This window comes from Moschus berezovskii, chromosome 9, assembly GCF_049115385.1.
Source record: "Moschus berezovskii isolate FMDL1 chromosome 9, NW_MosBer_1.0, whole genome shotgun sequence".
NCBI classification, from domain to species: domain Eukaryota; kingdom Metazoa; phylum Chordata; class Mammalia; order Artiodactyla; family Moschidae; genus Moschus; species Moschus berezovskii.
The window spans coordinates 67,627,156-67,648,584 of record NC_142468.1 but is presented as its reverse complement, the minus strand read 5'-3'; the positions used below and the strand labels follow the sequence as shown (position 1 = coordinate 67,648,584).

The 21,429-nt window shown below is 37.9% G+C and overlaps 1 protein-coding gene across 14 annotated transcripts in view; it reads left to right on the top strand.

Moving 5' to 3' along the window:
• MGA (MAX dimerization protein MGA) overlaps positions 1-21,429 on the top strand; it is a 151,486-nt gene that overhangs the window by 56,605 nt on the left and 73,452 nt on the right. For all 14 annotated transcript variants that reach the window (XM_088839778.1, XM_088839777.1, XM_088839782.1 and 11 more), the window contains exon 2: positions 3,893-5,023. In XM_088839778.1, the coding sequence (XP_088695904.1) occupies positions 3,960-5,023 (1,064 nt within the window). In that variant the 5' untranslated portion in view covers positions 3,893-3,959. The remainder of the gene's footprint in view (positions 1-3,892; positions 5,024-21,429) is intronic.

The following is a 21,429-nucleotide window of genomic DNA, read 5'->3' as shown; positions in this document are numbered from 1 at the left end:
ACATTGATTCCTTTTTATGTCGGAGTAATATTCCACTGTATGTATGTACCACAACTTCTTTATCTGTTTTTCTGTTGATGGATGTCTAGGTTGCTTCCATGTCCTCTCTGTTGTAAATAGTGCTGCAGTGAACATTGGGGTACATGTGTCTTTTTGAATTACAGTTTTTCTAAGGGTATATACCCAGTAGTGGGATTGCTAGGTCGTAATGGTTGGACAGCAGGGAGATCAAATCAGTCAATCTTAAGAGAAATCAACCCTGAATATTCATTGGAAGGACTGATACTGAAGCTGAAGATCTAGTATTTTGGTCACCTGATGCGAATAGCCTACTCACTGGAAAAGTCCCTGATGCTGGGAGAGATTGAGGGCAGAAGAAGATGGCATTAGAGGATGAGGTGGCTAGATGGCATTAGAGTATGAGGTGGCTGGATGGCATCACTGATGGAATGGACATGAACTTGGGCGAACTTCTAGAGATGTTGAGGGACAGAGCGGCCTGGAGTGATGCAGTCCATGGGGTTGCAACGAATCAGATATGACTAGGTGACTGAACAACAACAATGGTAGTTTTATTCCTAGTTTTTTAAGGAATCTCCATACTGTTCTCCATAGTGGCTATATCAGTTTACATTCCCACCAACAGTGCAAGAGGGTTCCCTTTTCTCCACATCCTTTCCAGTATTTATTGTTTGTAGATATTTTGTTGATGGTCTTTTTGACCAGTTATACACCATTTTAGAGGTATTGGTTTTTATGAACTTTCTGAACTTTACTATTTTTAGTCGCTGTATTTGTGACTTACAAGTCTGTTTAAATTTTGCCTTATCAGTCTCTGATAGATATTACTTAAACTAACTAGTTTTAGGAAATCAATAAACTTAATTACCTTAAGCTTGAGGAAGCTTTTGAAAAGAATCATTCTTAATTTTATCTATTTCTTAAACTCCAAATCAGAGATCTTTTTTTTACCTTTCCTAGGTATTAGTGCTTTAGTGTTAGAAAGTAGGGTTTCTATTTGCATGTCTAGTCATAATCAGAAACAATAACCAACCTTTTTTGAAGTTTTGATCTTTTAAAGTATTATCCTGAAGATAATGAATATTTTAAGTTTTGGAGCTTCCCCCCACTTTTTTGGGGGATCATGTGGCCAGTCCTGAAAGATGTAAAATTCAGATTAGATGCTTTTATTGCTTGTCAATAGCTCTGATGAAAAGTAAATTAGGAGGAATAGCAATCAGTGGCTCAGTTTGATTAGTCAAAAATTACTGACCCAGTTAAACAAGAGTGTGTGTGTGCGCTAAGTTGCTTCAGTTGTGTCTGACTCTTTGTGACCCTATATGGACTGTAACCCGCCAGGCTCCTTTGTCGATGGGATTCTCCAACAGGTAAGAACACTGGAGAGAGTTGCCATGCCCTTCTCTAGGAGATCTTCCCAGCCTAGGAATCGAACCTGTGTCTCTTATGTCTCCTACATTGGTAGGTGGATTCTTTACTCCTAGTGCCACCTGGGAAGCTTAGTGATGTAGTGTTTTCCTTTTTTTTATAAAAGCTAATTGAAGGTGATAGCTTTATGTTTTGTAAAATATTTAGGTAACTTATTTTAGCACATCACTTCAGTTGAATGTGACAACCTGAGATTTCTTTATAATGGTTTATTGAGATATAAATCACATAAAATTCATGATTTGAAACATTTATATATTTATTTGACTGTACCAGGTCTTAGTTGCAGCATGTGATGTCTTCAGTTGCTGGCATGTGGACTTTCGGTTGCAGTATGTGGGATCTAGTTCCCTGACCAGAGATTGAGCCCATTCCCTCTGCATTGGAAGTGTGGTGTCTTAACCACTGGACTCGCAGAGAGTCCCAAAGTTGAGCATTTTAAAGGATACATTAACTGGTTTTTAGTTCCTGAACATTTCCACTCTTATAGAGAACCCCAAACTGTTAACAATTGTCCTCATTAATCCTCTCCCTTTTCACTGTCAACCACTGATCTATTTTATAGATTTGCCTATTTTGGACGTTTCTTATAAATGGAGTCATACAGTATATATGTTTTTTGTGTGTGTAACTTTTATGAATTAACTAATTTAGGTTTCTTTTTTTGGGGGGGGAATAGGTTGTATGGTCACAAGATAAAAAATTTAGAAAGTGTCAGAGTATTTTTCCAGCCACCTTTTTTTCCCTTGGTAAAGCCAGTACTACCAGTTCCTCTTCTGTCTTTGCAGGTAGTCTGTCTCAGGCAAATACATACATATTCTTCTCTTTCTTCGGCTTTTCCTTTGTTTAAACTTATAGAAGTATATAGCATAATCTATAACTCTTTTGAACTTTGTGCCCTTTGTATATCTTTTAGATAATGTTAATGAGTCTATAAGATTTATAGTTCTCTTTTCTAGCTGCAGAATATTCCTCTCTTTCATAGTACCACCATTTATTACAGGTGCGTATGTGTGTGTTTGCACACATGTATGTGAGATAAAGTCCTAGAAGAACCATTGTTTCCTGGGATGTGTGTGTTTCTACTTTTGATATTTTCATACTACCCTCTGAGATTCTGTCATCTTACACTCTTAAGTGCTGGTTAGATGAGAATGCTGGTTGATATACATCTTTTCCAACACCTTTGACAGACTTTGATTTTTGCCATTCTGCTAGGGTAAAAAGCAATATCTTAGGATGACTTTAATTTCTTCTGTTCTGTGATTGTGTACATTTTCTTAGCCATTTGCAATTCCTATCCTTTGTCCATTTTTCTATTAGATTTTTTGTTTAACCAATTTGTGTAGAATTCCTTTTTATATTAGGGAAATGAGTTCTTTATGATATGTTTCCAGTACTGTTTTCCAGTTAGTCATTTTTTAAATCTTACATGGATAGTTTTTGTCATATTAAAAACAAATTTACATGATTTTGAATTTATCGAAAATTTTGTTGTCTTATTAACTTCTAGGTTTTGTGTACTACTTATTATCAAAAAGCTTTTTTCAAGATTTCTTTAAGAATTAAAAAAAGTTACACTGAGTTGGGAGTAGGGCATGGGATTTAAGTGTTTGGTGTATTGGAATTTTTTTCAGTGTAAGGTCTGAGTTGTGGAGCCAACTATTTCTTTTTCCAGTAAGTTCTCGTGTTTTGTCATGTTTTCTTTAAATGTATGTATTAACAGGGCTTCCTTGATGGCTCAGTTCATAAGGAAACCACCTGCAACGCAGGAGACCCAGGTTCCATCCCTAGGTTGGGAAGATCCCCTAGAGAAGGGAATGGCAACCCATTCTATATTCTTGCCTAGAGAATCCCATGGACAGAGGTGCCTGGTGGGCTACAGTCCATGGGGTCCCAAAGAGTCAGACACAACTGAGCAACTAACACTTTCACTTTCATGTACTAATAAGTTAAATAGTATTTTACTTATGTATGAACTCATGCCAGTACTCTAATAATAAAGAGGTGATTCTCTGTACAGTGATAACATGGAAATTTGTTTATTTTTACTCAGGAGAATGTGCTTGTAACAATCCTCTCAAATTCATAAATTATTGGGATTCTTTTGGAATGCAGATAACTTTACAATTTAATCTTCTTTTAAGTCTGTATACTTTTATATTTTCATATAATTTTTCTGAAATGAATACTTTTTTAATCAGATTATTTCATGTATAGTGAATTATTGAAGGATTGGGATACGAGTAACTTAGTTAGATTAAAATGAACTTTAAAAAGATAATCAAATATTCCAGAATGAATATCCTTACAGTGATTGAGAGAAAAGTAGAGGCAAAATCTTAGAAGGATTTAGGAATGTATTTTGGGATAACATAATCATTCTTACATTTTTGTTAATAAAATAAATGTTCACTTGATTAAAGTGTTGTTTTGTTTTTTTCAGGCTGGGAAGGCCATTGTGATTATGTGGTAACTACAATTATTTTACTACTGATTTTCCCACTGGAATCATGGAGGAGAAACAGCAGATTATATTAGCTAATCAAGATGGTGGGACAGTGCCAGGAGCAGCACCTACCTTCTTTGTCATCCTGAAACAGCCAGGAAATGGCAAAACTGATCAAGGAATTTTGGTTACTAATCGAGATGCCTGTGCTTTGGCTAACAGCGTGTCATCACCAGGAAAATCTAAAGGAAAGATTTGCCTTCCAGCTGATTGTACTGTAGGAGGAATCACTGTTACCTTGGATAACAATAGTATGTGGAACGAATTCTATCATCGAAGCACAGAGATGATTCTGACGAAGCAGGGAAGACGCATGTTTCCTTACTGTCGTTATTGGATAACAGGTTTAGATTCAAATATGAAATATATCCTTGTCATGGATATATCTCCTGTGGATAATCACCGTTATAAATGGAACGGTCGCTGGTGGGAGCCCAGTGGGAAGGCTGAGCCCCATGTTTTGGGGAGGGTTTTTATTCATCCAGAATCTCCTTCAACAGGTCATTATTGGATGCATCAACCAGTGTCTTTCTACAAACTCAAACTTACAAACAATACACTGGACCAAGAAGGGCATATTATCTTGCACTCTATGCATCGCTACTTGCCACGGCTTCACTTGGTGCCTGCAGAAAAGGCTACTGAAGTGATACAATTAAATGGCCCTGGTGTCCACACTTTTACCTTCCCACAGACTGAATTCTTTGCAGTAACAGCTTATCAAAACATTCAAATTACCCAGTTGAAAATAGATTACAATCCATTTGCTAAAGGCTTCCGGGATGATGGGCTGAATAGTAAGCCCCAGAGAGATGGAAAGCAAAAGAACAGCTCTGACCAAGAAGGGAACAGTGTTCCCAGTTCTCCTGGTCAACGGGTCCGTTTTACAGAAGGTGAGGGGTCAGAGATGCAGCTAACAGATTTGGATCCTTTATCAAGGGGTCAGGAAACATCAGGCAAGGGTTTGGAGAAACCTTCCCTTAATATAAAGCAAGATTTTCTTGGTTTCATGGATATTGATTCAGCACTTGGTGAAGTCCCTCAGTTGAAGCAAGAGATTTCTGAAAGGTAGGTAACAATTTTCTGTTCTTAGAGATAAAAGGGAGATTTGAATTTAAAATACTGGTTATGTGGACTCCTGACTTTAGGTATTAATAATGCAAACCACTATAAAATACCCCACATTTGTGAAGTAATAGTTGCTTTTCTATTCTGCAAAATGATAGTTCATTTTTCTGTAATGAATATCAGTTGGGTTCACAATCTAGAATTGTAGGCAAATTAGATGACTTATCCCAGTGGGAACCTTAGATTTTAGATTTAGACTTTTGTTAATCATGCATGTCTATTCCTTTTTAATACATAGACAGCTTTTAAAAAATATTAAAATATAGTGCTTATGCAGTATATATAGATGACTCTTGATTAATCGGAGAAGGGAAAAGAATGACCCCTAAATCATAACTGAAACAAGGCTTATCTAATGAGGCTCAGAAGACATTGACCGTAAACTAATTTATGTGTAGTATGTAAGAATTTTCTGAGACTTACCTGGTGGTTCGGTGGCTAAGACTCCATGCTTCCAGTGCAGAAGGTCCATGTTCAATCCCTCGTCAGGGAACTGGATCCCACATGCTGCAATTAAAGATCCTGCATGCTGCATCTAAGACCTAGCACAGCTAAATAAAAGAATTTTTTGCCCTATGGACATCCTAATCCATAAATTTCCTGACTAAAAACAAACTGAAGGTTATTGCATGTTAAAATAACATGAAACACTGTTGCACTTTTTAAATTTGAACTTGTGTTATTTATTTTTATTGAAGGCTTTATTTTTTTAAGAGCAATTTTAGGTTTGCAGCAAAATCGAGAGCAAACTTTAGATATTTCCCGTTATAGCTTCTGTCCCCACACATACATAGCCATTCCCATTATCAACATCCACCACCAGAATGGTGCATTTGTTTATAATTGATGAACCTATATTGGTGCATCATAATCACTCAAAGTCCATAGATTGCATAAAGGTTCACTCTTGGTGATATACATTCTGTGGGTTTGGACAAATAATGTAAAGACATGTATCCACCATAATAGTATCATACAGAGTATTTTCATTGCCTTAAAAACCCTCCATGTTCTACCTGTTGATCTCCTGTTCCCCTCACCTCTGGCAACCTCTGATCTTTTTGTTGTCTCATAGCTTTGCCTTGTCCAGAATGTCAGATATCTGGAATCATACAATGATGTAGTCATTTCAGCTTGGCTTCTTTCACTTAGTAATATGTATATAAAGTTTCTTCATGACTTGATAGCATATATTTTTGTTTGGTTGTATCAGTTCATTTATTCATTCATCTCTTGAAGGACATCTTAGTTGCATCTCAGTTTTGGCAGTTACAAATAAAGCTGCCATGAACGTCTGTGTCCAAGTCTAATGTCCATTTGGATAGATCCCAAGGAGCATGGTTCTAAGACTGGATGTTTGTTTATTTATGTTTGTTTTTTTATTTGGCTGCCCCAGGTCTTAGTTGTGGCACACAGGATCTTCAGTCTTCGTTGTGGCATGCCGGATCTTTAGTTGTGGCGTGTGAACTCTTCAGTTACAGCATGTGGGATCTGGTTCCCTGACCAGGGATCAAACCTGGTCCCCCTGTTTTGGAAACGTGGAGTCTTAGCCACTGGACCACCAGGGAAGTCCTGGTGAGAGTATGTTTAGGTTTATGAGAAATTGCCAAACTCTTCTAAAGTGGCTGTGCCATTTTGCAGTGAATGAGAGTTCTTGCTGCTCTACATCCTTGTCAGCATTGTCAGTTTTCTGGATTTTGGCCTTTCTAATAGGTGTGTAGTAGTATCTTGTTTAAATTTGCCTTTCCCTGATGACATGATGTGGTGCATCTTTTCATATGCTTATTTGCCATCTGTATATCTTCTTTGATATCTGTTAAGGTCTTTGGCCTATTTTCTAATCAGATTGTTTTACTGTTGTCTTCAGACTTCTTTGTATATTTTGGATAGCATGTCTTTTGCAAATATTTTTTCCCAGTTGGTGATGTGTCTGCTCATTCTCTTGATGTTGTCTTTCACAAAGCAGAAGTTTATTATTTTAATGAAGTTCAGCCTATCAGTGATTTCTTTCATGGATCATGCCTTTGATTTTGTATCTTAGGAAGTCATTGCCATATTTAAGGTGGGTTATCTTTTAGGATTCTTAAAATTTTGTGTTTTACATTTTGGTTTATGATCCATTTTGAATTAATTTATGTGAAAGTTGGAAGGTCTGTGTCCATAGTCATTTTTTTTTTTTTTTTTGGCATGTGGATGTCCTGCTATTTCAGCACTATTTGAGAAGACTCTCTGCTCTGATACTGTCCTTGCTGCTTTGTCAAAGATCAGTTGACTCTATTTGAGTCTATTTGTGGGCTCTCTAGTCTGTTCCTTTGACCTATTAGTCTGTTCTTATAACAGTATTGATTACTGTAGCTTTTTAAGAAAGCCTTGAACTTGGGCAGTATCAGCTCTCCAACTTTGTTCGGTTTCAATACGTGTTGGCTATTCTGGGTCTTTTTCGTCTCTAGTCTTGAGAATCGGTTCAACCATATTCGCAAAATAACTTGCAGGGATTTTGATTATGCTTGCATTGAATCTATAGATCAAGTTGGGAAGAACTGACATCTTAACTGTATTGAGTCTTCCTGTTCATGAACATTGACTACCTCTCCATTTATTTAGTTCTTTAATTGTTTTCACAGTGTATTTTCATTTTCCCCATATAGATCTTGTATATATTAGATTTATAACTAAGTATTCACTTTTGGGGAGTGATAATGTAAATGGTATTGTGTTTTCCACTTGTTCTTTGTTGATACATAGGAAAACTATTGAATTTGGTACTTTATCCTCATATTCTGCCACTTGTTTATTAGTTCCAGAAGTTTTTTGGGTATTCTTTGCCATTTTCTACCTAGACGATCATGTCTTTTGTGAACAAAGATAGTTTTATTTCTTTATCTCAAATCTGTATTACTTTTATTTCCTTTTATTGCATTCACTAGGACTTGGAGTAAGATGCCGAAAAGGATTGATGAGAGCAGACATCTTTTCCTTCTTATCTTAGTGGGAAAGTTTCTAATTTTAAGTTGAGAAAGTTTCCTTTTGTTTGCTAGTTCACTGAGAGTTTTTATCATGAGTGGGTGGTGGTGTTCAGTCACTAAGTCATGTCCGACCCTTTTCAACTCCATGCACTGTGGCATACCATGCTTTCCTGTCCTTCACTATTTGCTGGAGTTCGCTCAGATTCATGTCCATTGAGTTGGCGCTGTTATCTAACCATCTCCTCCTCTGTTGCCCCCTTCTTTTGCCCAGCATCAGGGGCTTTTCCATCTTCAGCTCTTCACATCAGGTGGCCAAAGTATTGGAACTTCAGCATCAGTCCTTCCAGTGAATATTCAGGGTTGATTTCCTTTAGGTTTGACTGGTTTGATCTCCTTGCTGTCCAAGGGACTCTCAAGAGGCTTCTCCAGCATCAAAAATAGAAAGCATGAATTCTTTGGCACTCAGCCTCCTTTATGGTCCAACTCTCACATCTGTACATGACTGCTGGAAAAACGGAAACTTTGACTTTATGAACTTTTCTTGGCAAAGTGATGTCTCTGCTTTTTAATATGCTGTCTAGGTTTTCTTCCAACGAGCAGGTTTAATTTCATAACTGCAGTCACTGTCCACAGTGATTTTGGAGCCCAAGAAAATCTGTCACTGTTTCCACTTTTCCCCATCTACTTACCACAAAGTGATGGGACCGGATGCCATGATCTTAGTTTTTCGAATATTGAGTTTTAAGCCAGCTTTTCACTCTCTTCTTTTACCCTCATCAAGAGGTTCTTTAGTTCCTCTGCTTTCTGCCATTAGAATGGTATCATCTTCTTAACTGAGGTTTCTGGTATTTCTTCCAGCAGTCTTGATTCCAGTTTGCGATTCATCTAGCCCAGCATTTCATGTGATGTACTTTGCATAAAAATTAAATAAGCAGGGTGATAGTATACAGCCTTGACGTGCTCCTTTCCCAATTTTGAACCAGTCCATTGTGTCATGTCTGGTTCTAATTGTTGTTTCTTGACCTGCATACAGGTTTCTCAGGAGGCAGGTAAGGTGGTCTGGTATTCTCATCTCTTTTAATTTTCCACTGTTTGTTGTGATCCACACAGTCAAAGGCTTTAGTGTAGTCAGTGAAGCAGAAGTAGATGTTTTTCCAGAATTGTCTTGATTTTTCTAAAATCTAAAGGATGCTGGCAATTTGATCTCTGGTTCCTCTGCCTTTTCGAAATCCAGCTTCCATCTGGAAGTTCTTGGTTCATGTACTGTTGATGCCTAGCTTGAAGGATTTTGAGCGTTACCTTGCTAGCATGGGTTCCTTCCTTGTGGCTCAGATGGTAAAGAATCTGCCTGTAGTGCAGAAGACCTGGGTTCAATCCCTGGGTTGGGAAGATCCCCTGGAGAGGGGAATGGCTACCCACTCCAGTGTTCTTGCCTGGAGAATTCCATGGACAGAGGAGCCTAGTGGGCTGTACAGTCCTTGGGGTTGCAAAGAGTCAGACACGACTGAGTGATTAACACTTTTCATACTTTTTCCTAGTATGTGAAATGAATGCAGTTGTATGATAGTTTGAACATTCTTTGGGATTGGAATGAAAACTGACCTTTTCCAGTCCAGTGGCCACTGCTGAATTGTCCAAATTTGCTGACCTATTAAGAGCAGCACTTGAACAGCATCATCTTTTCGGATTTTACATAACTCAGCTGGAATTCCATTACCTCCACTAACCTTGTTCCTAGTAATATTTCCTAAAGCCCACTTGACTTCACACTCTAGGATGTCTGGCTCTCGGTGCGTGACCACACCATTGTGGTTATCTGGGTCATTAAGACCTTTTTTGTATAGTTCTTATGTATATTCTTGTCACCTCTTCTTCTGTTAGGTCCTTGCCATTTCTTGCCCATTTGGTTTTGATCTTTAGTGTCTCTTTTTTCTTCTTTATTAGGATTTTCATTTCTCTGCTTACATTGCACATCTGTTCTTAACATAGCCTGCCAGGCTCCTCTGTCCATGGAATTATCCAGGCAAGAATACTGGAGTGGGTTGCCATTTCCTCTTCCAGGAGATCTTCCCAACCCAGGGCTTGAACCCAAGCCTCCTGCACTGCAGGCAGATTCTTTACCACTGAGCCACATGGGAAGCCCACGTGTGGTCTACTTTATTTATTAGAATTCTTAGCATGTTAATCATAGTTATAAATTCCCAATCTGGTAATTTCATCATTCCAGTATGATAATTTTGATGGTTGCTCTGTCTTCAAGTTTTTTTTTTCCCCCTTTTAGTATGTGTTGTAATTTTTTATGGCTAGTTGGATGGGATGTGTTAGGTAAAAGGAAGTGCTTTCTATAATAGGCTTTTAAGAATGTTGTGGTAAGGCATGGATGTGAGGGAAAGGGAAGTGTTCTTTTCTGTGATTAATTCTCAGTTTTTAAATGAGGCTGTGCCTCTGGACTGTGAACTTCACAGGTGCTTCTCATATCCCTTCTTGCCTCCTTAAGTTGGACAGAATTGGCTCTGGTAGGCTGGAGTTGGGTAAATTCCCTTTCCCCAGGTCAGTTAGGCTCTGATAAAACCCCACCAAGTTAGACTCTGGTTAACTCATTTCTTTCTAGAGATTAGGCTTTGTTATTAAAAGTAACAGAGACCACCCCTCCGAGCCACCTGCACCCCAGGATTTTTCTCATGAGCTGATATTTACTGTGAGATCTGGTCTAACTCCTAGAGGAAAACTTACAGAAATGTGGGAGCCCCCCTATAACTGGGCATCCCTGGAGTTTTAAACTCAGGCTATCTTACACTGAGCGTCCAGCAATTTGTCAGTTACAGTTCAGGTTTTTCCTACCTTGGCACTGGTTCCCAAGGTGGAGTCTGTTGTTAGTTACTGCTCTGTTAAACCACGACCCCCTGTATTTACCTGTTTCAGCAGTTTGCACTGTCTCTTATGGGTTCAAAATAATTGTTGATTTTTCAGTCTGTTTAACTCTTTCCTTGTTAGGACCCAGTGGCTGTTTCTAAGCTCCTTACATTTGCTACTGAAAATTTGCCTTATTTCAATGTTAAAATCCAAGTTTGGCAGAAGTACATCCCAACCCAATACGTCTACTTTATTTTTCTCACTTAATTCATATTCCACTAATAGCTACTATGGAATTCCCATATTCATGAGCTCCCCTTGACTTGTTTATGGGCAAACTAGTTCTTTGCTATTTTCCAAGGTTTGTTAACAGGTGGAGTGGATATTACTCAGGCAGCATACAGGTTTTTCTTTCTTTCTATAGAGAGAAAATGTTTTTCAGTTTATACTTTTCACTGTGGTGTGTGTATCTATATATATTGCAGTTGCAACTAGTGGATACCATCTATAATATTTGATTCTCCTGTCACTGTCTAATCATCTTGATTACCCAATATGTGTTTTAAACATTTCAACCCTGGTATTTAAAAAAAATTATTTTATTGAAGTACAGTTGACTTACAGTGTCTTATTAATTTCTGCTGTATGGCAAAGCAATTCAGTTACAAATATATTCTTTTTTTGTATCCTTTTCCATCATGTTTTATCACAGGACATTGAATATGTAGTGCTTTATAGTGGTACTGTGGTGTTTATCCATGCTGTATATAATAGTTTGCTTCTGCTAATCCCAAACTGCCAATCCATCCTTTCGATATCCCACTGTCCCCTTGGCAACCACAGTCTGTTTTATATGTCTGTGAATCTCTTTCTGTTTTGTGAACAAGTTCATTTGTGTCATATTTTAGATTGCTTATGTAAGTGATAGCTTATGGTATTTGTCTCTTTCTGACTTCACTTAGTGTGGTAATCTCTAGGTCCATTCATGTTGCGGCAGATGGCATTATTGTTCTTTTTTAATGGCTGAGTAGTATTCCATTGTATATATGTACCACATTTTCTTTATCCATTCATCTGTCATTCAATGTTTAGATTAAAGCTGAAACTCCAATACTTTGGCCACCTCATGCGACGAGTTGACTCACTGGAAAAGACTCTGATATTGGGAAGGATTGAGGGTGGGAGGAGACGGGGACGACAGAGAATGAGATGGCTGGATGGCATCACCGACTCGATGGACATGAGTTTGAGTGAACTCCGGGAGTTGGTGATGGACAGGGAGGCCTGGCGTGCTGTGATTCACTGGGTCGCAAAGAGTCAGACACGACTGAGCGACTGAACTGAACTGAACTGATTGTTTCCGTATCTTGGCTCTAATGAATAGTGCTACTATGATGATCTAAGGGTGCATGTATCTTTCTGGATTATACTTTTGTATAGATATATACTCAGGAGTGGGATTGCTGTATCTTCTGGCAACTCTATTTTTAGTTTTTTTGAGGAACCGCCATGTTGTTTTTCATGGTGGCTGCACTAATTTACATTCCCACCAATAGCATAGGAGGGTTCTCTTTTCTCCCACATTCTTTCCAGCATTTGTTGCTTGTCGACTTTTTATTGATGGCTGTTCTGACCAGTGTAAGGTGGTATCTCATTGTGGTTTTGATTTGCATTTCTCTAATAATTAGTGATGCTGATTATCTTTTCATGTCCCTTTTGGCCATCTGTATGTTGTCTTTGGAGAAATGTCTATTTAGATCTACTGCCTGTCTTTTGATTGGGTTGCTTGTTTTTGTTACTGAGTTGTATGAGCTGTTTGTATGTTTTGGAAATTAAGCCCTTTTTGGTCACATCATTTGCAGATATTTTCTGTATTTGGCTTTTCATTTTATTTATAGTTTATTTTGCTGTACAAAAGCTTTTAAGTTTGACTAGGTCTCATTTGTTTATTTTTGCTTTTATTTCTATTGCTTTAGACTGACGTAATAAAACACTGATAGGATTTATGTCAGAGAATGTAATGCCTGTGTTCTCTTCTAGGAGTTTTATGGCAGCACCACTATTTTCACCCTCATTATCCAAAAGCAGTTTAATCTATCCTTGGGTGATAGAGAATTTACTTTTAAAATTACTTTGGAGGCCGAGGGGAGAAGGAGTTTGTTAGCTGAAGGAGTTGTGTATTTCTTACAGACAGTAGTTTTTGGTGTCACGTGTTGTTCGGTTGCTCTTTTGTGTCCAACTCTTTGCGACCCCATGGACTGCAGCTTCCAGGCTTGCCTGTACTCCATCTCTTGGAGCTTGCTCAAACTCATGTCCACTGAGTCAGTGATGCCATCTAACCATCTCATCCTCTGTCATCCCCTTTTCCTCTTGCCTTCAACCTTTCCCAGCCTTAGGGTCTTTTTCCAGTGAGTCAGTTCTTCACATCAGGTGAACAAAGTTTTGGAGCTTCAGCTTCAGCCTCAGTCCTTCCAGTGAATATTCAGGACTGATTTCCTTTAGGATTGACTGGTTTGATCTCCTTGCTGTTTAAGGGACTCTCAAGAGTCTTCTCCAGCACCATAGTTCGAAGGCATCAGTTCTTTGGTGTTCAGCCTTTTTTATTGTCCAGCTCTCACATCTGCACATGACTACTGAAAAAACCGTAGCTTTGACTATGTGGACCTTTGTAGGCAAAATAGTGTCTCTGCTTTTTAATACACTGTCTAGGTTTGTTATAGCTTTTCTTCCAAGGAGCAAGTGTCTTTTAAGTTCATGGCTGCAGTCACCATCAACAGTGATTTTGGAGCCCAAGAAAATAAAATCTGTCACTGTTTCCCCATCTAAATCTTAAGATTCTGATCTTAAGAGTTAAGAAATGGTTCAGATTTATGAATGCATAAATATCTCTGTTACTGAAGAGGAAAAAAAACAACTTTATGTGCATGCTCCAAGAAATAGCATTATTTCTTCTACCTGAAAATGGTACTTAGCTATATGCAGACTTTGTCTTCAGATGCTTGATTTGGGAGTTGAGATTATTTTGAGGCAAGGCTTGTGGTGAGAACTCTTAGGATTTACTCTCTCAGTGACTTTAATATATAACATATAGCAGTGTTAATTATAGCAATCATGTTGTGCATTATAAACCTAGTACTTACTTATTTTATAATGGAAGTTTATTCCTTTCCACTGCCATCATCCAGTTTCCCATTCCCCTGCCCCCAGTAACCACAAATCTGATCTCTTTTTCTGAGTGTATATTGAAGTATAATCGACCTACAGTACTGTTCATTCTGGTGTGTAGCATAGGGTGATTTGGTATTTGTGTACATTACAAAGTGAACACCATGATAAATCTGTTATCATTTGTCATAATGTAATTTTACATTTTGTATATATTGCATTAATAGTGTATTAATATATATTATGTTATTATTGGCAGTATATCCTGTACTGTGCGTTTTATTCCTGTGACTCATTTACTTTGTGACTGGAAGTTTGTACCTCTTAATTTTCCTCATCTATTTCATTTATTACCTTTACCTCTCCTCCTCTGATAGCCATCTAGTTCTCTAGATCTATGACTCTTGTTTACATTTTGTTACTTTTGTTCATTTCTTTTTTTTTTAAGATTCCACGTATAATTGAAATCGTAAAATATTTGTCTTTTTATGTCTGACTTCTTTCACTTAGCACAATATCCTCTACATCTGTCTGTGTTGTTGCAAATGGCGAGATTTCATTCTTTTTTTTTTTGTGGCTAATATTCATATATCATTTTTTTGTCCATTCACTTATTGATGGACACTTAGATTGTTTCCATATCTTAGTTATTGTGAATAATGCTGCTATGAACATAGATGTGCATATGTCTTTTTGAATTAGTGTTTTAGTTTCTTTGAAAAAGTACCCAGAAGTGGAATTGCTTGGCAGTTGCTATGGCAGTTTTATCTTTAATTTCATGAAGAACCTCTATACTATTTTCCATAGTGGCTGCCCCAGCTTACATACCTACCAACAATGCCTGAGGGTTCCCTTTTCTCCACATTCTCTCCAGCACTGATTATCTGTTGTCTTTTTGATAATACCATTTTGACAGGTGAGGTGATAGCTTATTGTCTCTCTCTTTAGTCGCTAAGTCGTGTCTGACTCTTGCGACCCCATGGACTGTAGCCAGCCAGGCTCTTCTGTCCTTGGGATTCTCCAGGCAAGAATACAGGAGTGGATTGTCATTGCCTTCTCCAGGGAATCTTCCCAACCTGGGAATTGAACCTGGGTCTCCTGAATTGCAGGCAGATTCTTTGCCGCCTGAGCTTTGAGGGAAGCTCTTAGCTCATTGTGGTTTTATTTATTTATGGTTGCACTGGGTCTTTGTTGCTGTACGTGGGCTTTCTCTAGTTGCAGTGAGTGGGGGTTACTATCTGGTTGTGGTGCACAGGCTCTTCATTGCTATGCCCTCTCTTGTTGCAGAGCTTGAGCCCTAGGGCCCGTGGGCCTTCAGTAGTTGTCTCACGCAAACTCAGTAGTTGTGGCCCATGGGTTTAGCTGTTTAGCGGCATGTGGACTGACTCTTCTGGGAACAGGGATTGAACCTGTGTCCCTTGCATTGGCAAGTAGATTCTTAACCACTGGACCAACAGAGAAGTCCTCATTATGGTTTTGATTTGCATTTCCCTGATGGTGAGTGATGTTGAGCATCTTTTCATGTACCTGTTGCCCATTTGTATGTCTTTTCTGAGAAATGTCTGTTTAGGTTCTCTGTCCATTTCGTGATAAGATTGTTTTTTTGATGTTAAGTTAAATGGATTTTTGTATATTTTGTATATTAACACTTTGTTAGATAATTGTTTGCATATATCTTCATTCAGTAGGCAGCTTTTTCTTTTGTTGGTGTTTTCCTTCCTTGTGCACAAGCTTTTTAGTTTGGTTATTCCCATTTGTCTGTTTTTGTTTTTGTTTTCCTTGCTTTAGGAGACATATTCAAAATATTGCTAAGACTGATAAAAGCATTGTTAATACTACTTACATTTTCTTCTAGGAGTTTTATGATGTAAAATCTTAAGTCTTCAATCCACTTTGAGTTTATTTTTGTATATCATGTGAAAAAGTCCAGCTTGATTTTTTTGCATGTAATTGACCAGTTTTCCCAACACTATTTATTGAGAAGGCTGTCTTTTTCTTATTGTATATTCTTAATCTCCTGTGTTGTAGATTAAATGCCCATTCCATTTTGAACAGTATCCATTCCCTTGATATCTACAATATCACCCTTCTTGTAGATTCTCATATATGTGCCCAAAGGAACAACTCCATGTTTTCTAAAAGACCTAGAGAACATGTTGCAGGTGCCCCTCCTCTTTCCCTTTGTGTTGGTCATTTTGGCGAATTACTGGAAGATGGCAGTTCTGGCCGAAAAGCGGTCTGTAGTTTTTTTTTTTTGGGAGGTGGTGATGTCTTTGATTTTGCTATCAGGGTAATGCTGATGTAGTAGAAGTTCAGACACATTCTTTGCTCATAGATGTTTTGGAATGTTTTGAAAGAAATAGTTGTTAATTGTCTAAATGTTTGGTAGGATTCACCTGTGAAGCCATCTGGTCGTGGACTTTAATTTCTTGGGAGTCTTCTAAATTATTGATCAGTTTTATCATTGGTACAGTAAGTCCCGTACATACAAACCAGTAAGTTGTAAACTTTCAAAGATGCAAATGTGTGTTCTCTCAGTATCTGATGTGAGTGAAGTCACAGCTTACCCGTCATCTTCTACTGCTGAAAATCTTTCAGCTCTACCATCTTACACCTCCTTCCCGCCTCTAGTCAGTGACTCTTCTTGCCTGTTCACTCGATGCTAGCCCCTGTATGCCAGCTGTTCTACTACTATATTACACTACTTTTCAATATACGGTACTATAACATTCAAACTGTTTTACTTTTTTGTTTTTTAATGTATTTAGTCCTGTTCAGTTGCTCAGTTGTGTCCGACTCTTTGCGACCCCATGGACTGTATAGCTATGCCAGGCTTCCCTGTCCATCACCAGCTCCGGAAGCTTGCTTAAACTCATGTTCATAGAGTCAGTGATGTCATCCAACCATCTCATCCTCTGTCGTCCCCTTCTCCTCCTGCCCTCAGTCTTTCCCAGCATCAGGGTCTTTTCCATTGAGTCAGTTCTTCGCATCAGGTGGCCAAAGGATTGGAGCTTCAGCTTCAGCGTCAGTCCTTCCAATGAATGTTCAGGACCAATTTCCTTTAGGATTAACTGGTTTGGTTGCAGTCCAAGGGACTCTCAAGAGTCTTCTCCAACACCACAGTTCAAAAGCATCAATTCTTCGGCCCTCCACTTTCTTTACAGTCCAACTCTCACATCCATACATGACTATTGGGAAAACCATAGTTTTGATTAGATGGATCTTTGTCGGCAAAGGAATGTCTCTGCTTTTTAATATGCTGTCTAGGTTTGTCATTGCTTTTCTTCCAAGGAGCAAGCATCTTTTGACTTCATGGCTGCAGTCACCATCTGCAGTGATTTTGGAGCTCAAGAAAATAAAGTCTGTCACTGTTTCCACTGTTTCCCCATCTATTTGCCGTGAAGTGATGGGACATGAAAAGTGTTATAAAGCTGTTACAGTACAGTACTATATAGCCAGTTGTGTTAGTTGGATACCTAGGCTAGTTTTGTTGAATAAATTGGACTTATGAACATGCTCTTAGAACAGAACTGGTTTGTATGTAGGGGACTTACTGTAATTGGTCTCTGTTTATATTTTGTATTTCTTCCTGATTCAGTCTTGGGAGGTTGTACTAGGTGATTATTTCTAGGAGATTATTGAATTCTCCTAGGTTGCCCATTTTATTGGAATATAATTGTGTTATGTAGTCTCTTTATGGTCCTTTATATTTCTCTGGTGTCAGGTATTACATCTCTTTTATTTTTATTTTTTTTGGATCCTCTTGATGAGTCTGGCTAAGGGTTTGTTGATTTGGTTTATCTTTTCAAAGAACCAGCTCTTTGTTTTCATCCTTCTTTTGTTTTCAAAAAGGAAATTGCATATTTATGAATGTTGTGTATTGTACAGTGTATGGAAATATAGCTGGCCCTTTATATTGATTTTGTATCCTGTAGCCTTGCTGAATTTGTTAACTGGCTCTGTGTGTGTGTGTATGTGTATTGTTTAGAATTTTCTGCATATAAGATCATGTCATCTACATAGAGATACCCTTACTATTTCTTTCCCAATTTGAATTGATAGAATTTTTTTCTTATCTAATTGTTTAAGTTACAACTTGCAGTACTATGTTAAATACACATGGTGAAAGTGGGAGCATTTTGGTTTTAATTTGCACTTTTTCAAGTGCATTTTCATAATTTCCTCAGAAAAGATGTATGGGATGTAGAATTTTAGAATGTTTAAATAAAATCACTTCGGAGGAAGGTAGTAATCTCCTTTACCGCTCAATTTCCTTCTTATGTGTTGAGTAATAGCTTTATTAGTATTTTTAATAGCTTTCTTATGCCCTCATACTTTATAAGTATTTTGGTTGAAGGTAGAGTTCTTGGCTGAAAATGTGTTTTCAGGTTCCAGTTTCCTGTTGAGAAGTTTGATTCCTGGTGGTTTGGAGGCTCCTAGATAGCATATTCGGAGAAGGCAATGGCAAGCCACTCCAGTACTCTTGCCTAGAAAATCCCATGGATGGAGGAGCCTGGTAGGCTGCAGTCCCTGGGGTCGCTAAGGGTCCGACATGACTGAGCGACTTCACTTTCACTTTTCACTTTCACACGTTGGAGAAGGAAATGGCAACCCACTCCAGTGTTCTTGCCTGGAGAATCCCAGGGACGGGGGAGCCTGGTGGGCTTCCGTCTATGGGGTCACACAGAGTCGGACACGACTGAAGTGACTTAGCAGCAGCAGCAGCAGATAGCATATTGAAAAGTAGAGACATTACTTTGCCAACCAAGGTCCGTCTAGTCAAGGCTATGGTTTTTCCTGTGGTCATGTATGGAAGTGAGAGTTGGACTGTGAAGAAAGCTGATCGCCGAAGAATTGATGCTTTTGAACTGTGGTGCTGGAGAAGACTCTTGAGAGTCCCTTGGACTGCAAGGAGATCCAACCAGTCCATTCTAGAGGAGATCAATCCTGGGTGTTCATTGGAAGGACTTATGCTAAAGCTGAAACTCCAATACTTTGGCCACCTCATGCGACGAGTTGACTCACTGGAAAAGACTCTGATGCTGGGAGCGATTGGGGGTGGGAGGAGACGTGGACGACAGAGAATGAGGTGGCTGGATGGCATCACCGACTCGATGGACATGAGTTTGAGTGAACTCCGGGAGTTGGTGATGGACAGGGAGGCCTGGCGTGCTGTGGTTCATGGGGTCGCTAAGAGTCGGACACGACTGAGCAACTGAACTGAACTGAACTGAAGATCTTTGTTATCTCTCATATTATGAAATTTCACAATGATGAGCCTCTGTATTGGTGTGGTTCTTCTCATCATTGTGAGAAAACATATTTTTTTCAAAACAAGAAATTCATGTTCTTTGGTCCTAGGAACATTGAAGTATATTTCTCTGAACATTTTCACTGTCATGTTTGTTTTCTTTTAAAAAAAAAAAAAAATCTTGATAGTTGACATACTGATTATATAAGATAATGCTCTGTGTTATATGAGATTTCCTTGATTTAGCTTCTAACTTACTGATGTTTTTATTGTAGATATCATATTTCAGTTTCCAGAAGCTCTTTTGTTTTCCACTCTCCATTCCCTTTTCCAATGATTTTCTTTTTCCTGTTACTCTAATTACCAGTTTCATGGGAGGCATTATCTTATGGGTTTATCTAATGTGCACCTTTATATATCTTAGTATCTATTAAGTTAAATGACATAATATTGTCTATTTGTCTGTCTTGTGCATTGATTTATGAATTCCTTGAATATGTGGACTGTGCTTTATTTATTTTGGTAAATCCTTGTGCCCCACAAAATGCATCTGGCACATTATAGGAGCTCAGTAAGTGTTGCGTGAATGAGTTTATCCATAGCACTAAAAAGCTTTTTCAGTGTGTTTCAGAATGGCTGGTATACATCATATTTATTTGTTAGATTGATTGTGTATGCCAACAAAAAAGTAATTCTTTAGATTAATTGATGTGTAAAAATCAGTTGTTTTGCTGTATTGTTGATTAGATAATCTTGTAGCAAATTTTTTTGTATAGCACCTTCTTAGAAGTATGAAACTGCAGGATTGTGTACAAAATCCTTCTGCCAAGGAAAAAATTCATGCTTTATGTATAAAGGTTTTATTGGAAGATAAGGAGAGATTCTGACAACTTCTGTAATTTACCAGATTTAATATCCTAGGAAGATGTGAAAGCAATTATTTTGGTAGCAGCCAAAATTTAGCTTCACAAGGTTCTTAGTTACTGCAAACATAATTGAAGTCATATGGCTAAATGAAAAAAACAGATTATTTACTGCATGTTGGAAGTTCATTCTGTAAAATACGAAGATAATGAAAGAACTGTCATTAAGTGTGAATCCTAAATTACTTGATAGAGAATGACATTTATATATAAATGTACATAAAAGCTGAGATTAATAGGGAAAGTGCAAAAGAGACATCATGGTTTTGCCTAACCTTTAAAAACAGGTAAAGTAGGGAATTCCCTGGCCGTTGAGTGATTAGAACTCTGTGCTTCCACCTCTGAGGGTCTGGGTTCAATCCCTGGTTGGGGAACTAAGATCCCACAAGCTGTGCAGTGTGGTCAAAAAATTAAAAAAATAGGTAAATGGGATTGTGGTGATGGCAAAACTATAAATTTAGTAAAAATAAGTGAGTTGTCACATAAAATCGGTGGGATTTATGTTATGTAACTTACATAATAAAGCCATTAAAAAAAACCCAGATAAATAACTTTTCTCCAGTTAAGTGAAAATTTTGAAAGGGGGAAGCTGTTTTAGCTTTTACATTTTAAATCTAGCCTATCTTGGCTTACATTTTGTGTATGGCATGAAGTTGGGGGTCAAGGCTCATATTTTTCCATGAAGATACCTGTGTGTTCTAACATCATATTGAAAATATTCCTCATTAAAATGCACTGGTGCCTTGGAAAATGAGGTGACTGTATATATGAGTCTATTTTTGGACTTTTTATTCCATTTTTTTGTTCTTTTGCCAATATTATGCAGTCTTGTTGACACTATAATAAATGTTTGGTAGTGTAAACTTCAAAACTACCATAGTATGTAGAAATACATTTGTTTTTTGTACCTTGATCTTGTATTTGATGACCTTGCTGAATTCGCTTATTGGTTTGTAGTATTTAGGATTTTCTGCATACATAATTATGATGTCTGTGAACAAAGTTAGTTTCCCTTACAGTCTTTATTATTATTCTCTTTCTTTCTTGCCTTACTGCACAGTTTAACTTCCAGTACTCTGTTGAAACTAAATTTTGAGAATGGTCATTCATGTCTCCTAATTTTAGAGAAAATCATTCAGTATTTTTTAATTGGCTGTTATCGTGTTGGCTTTAGCTGTTTTTGTAATG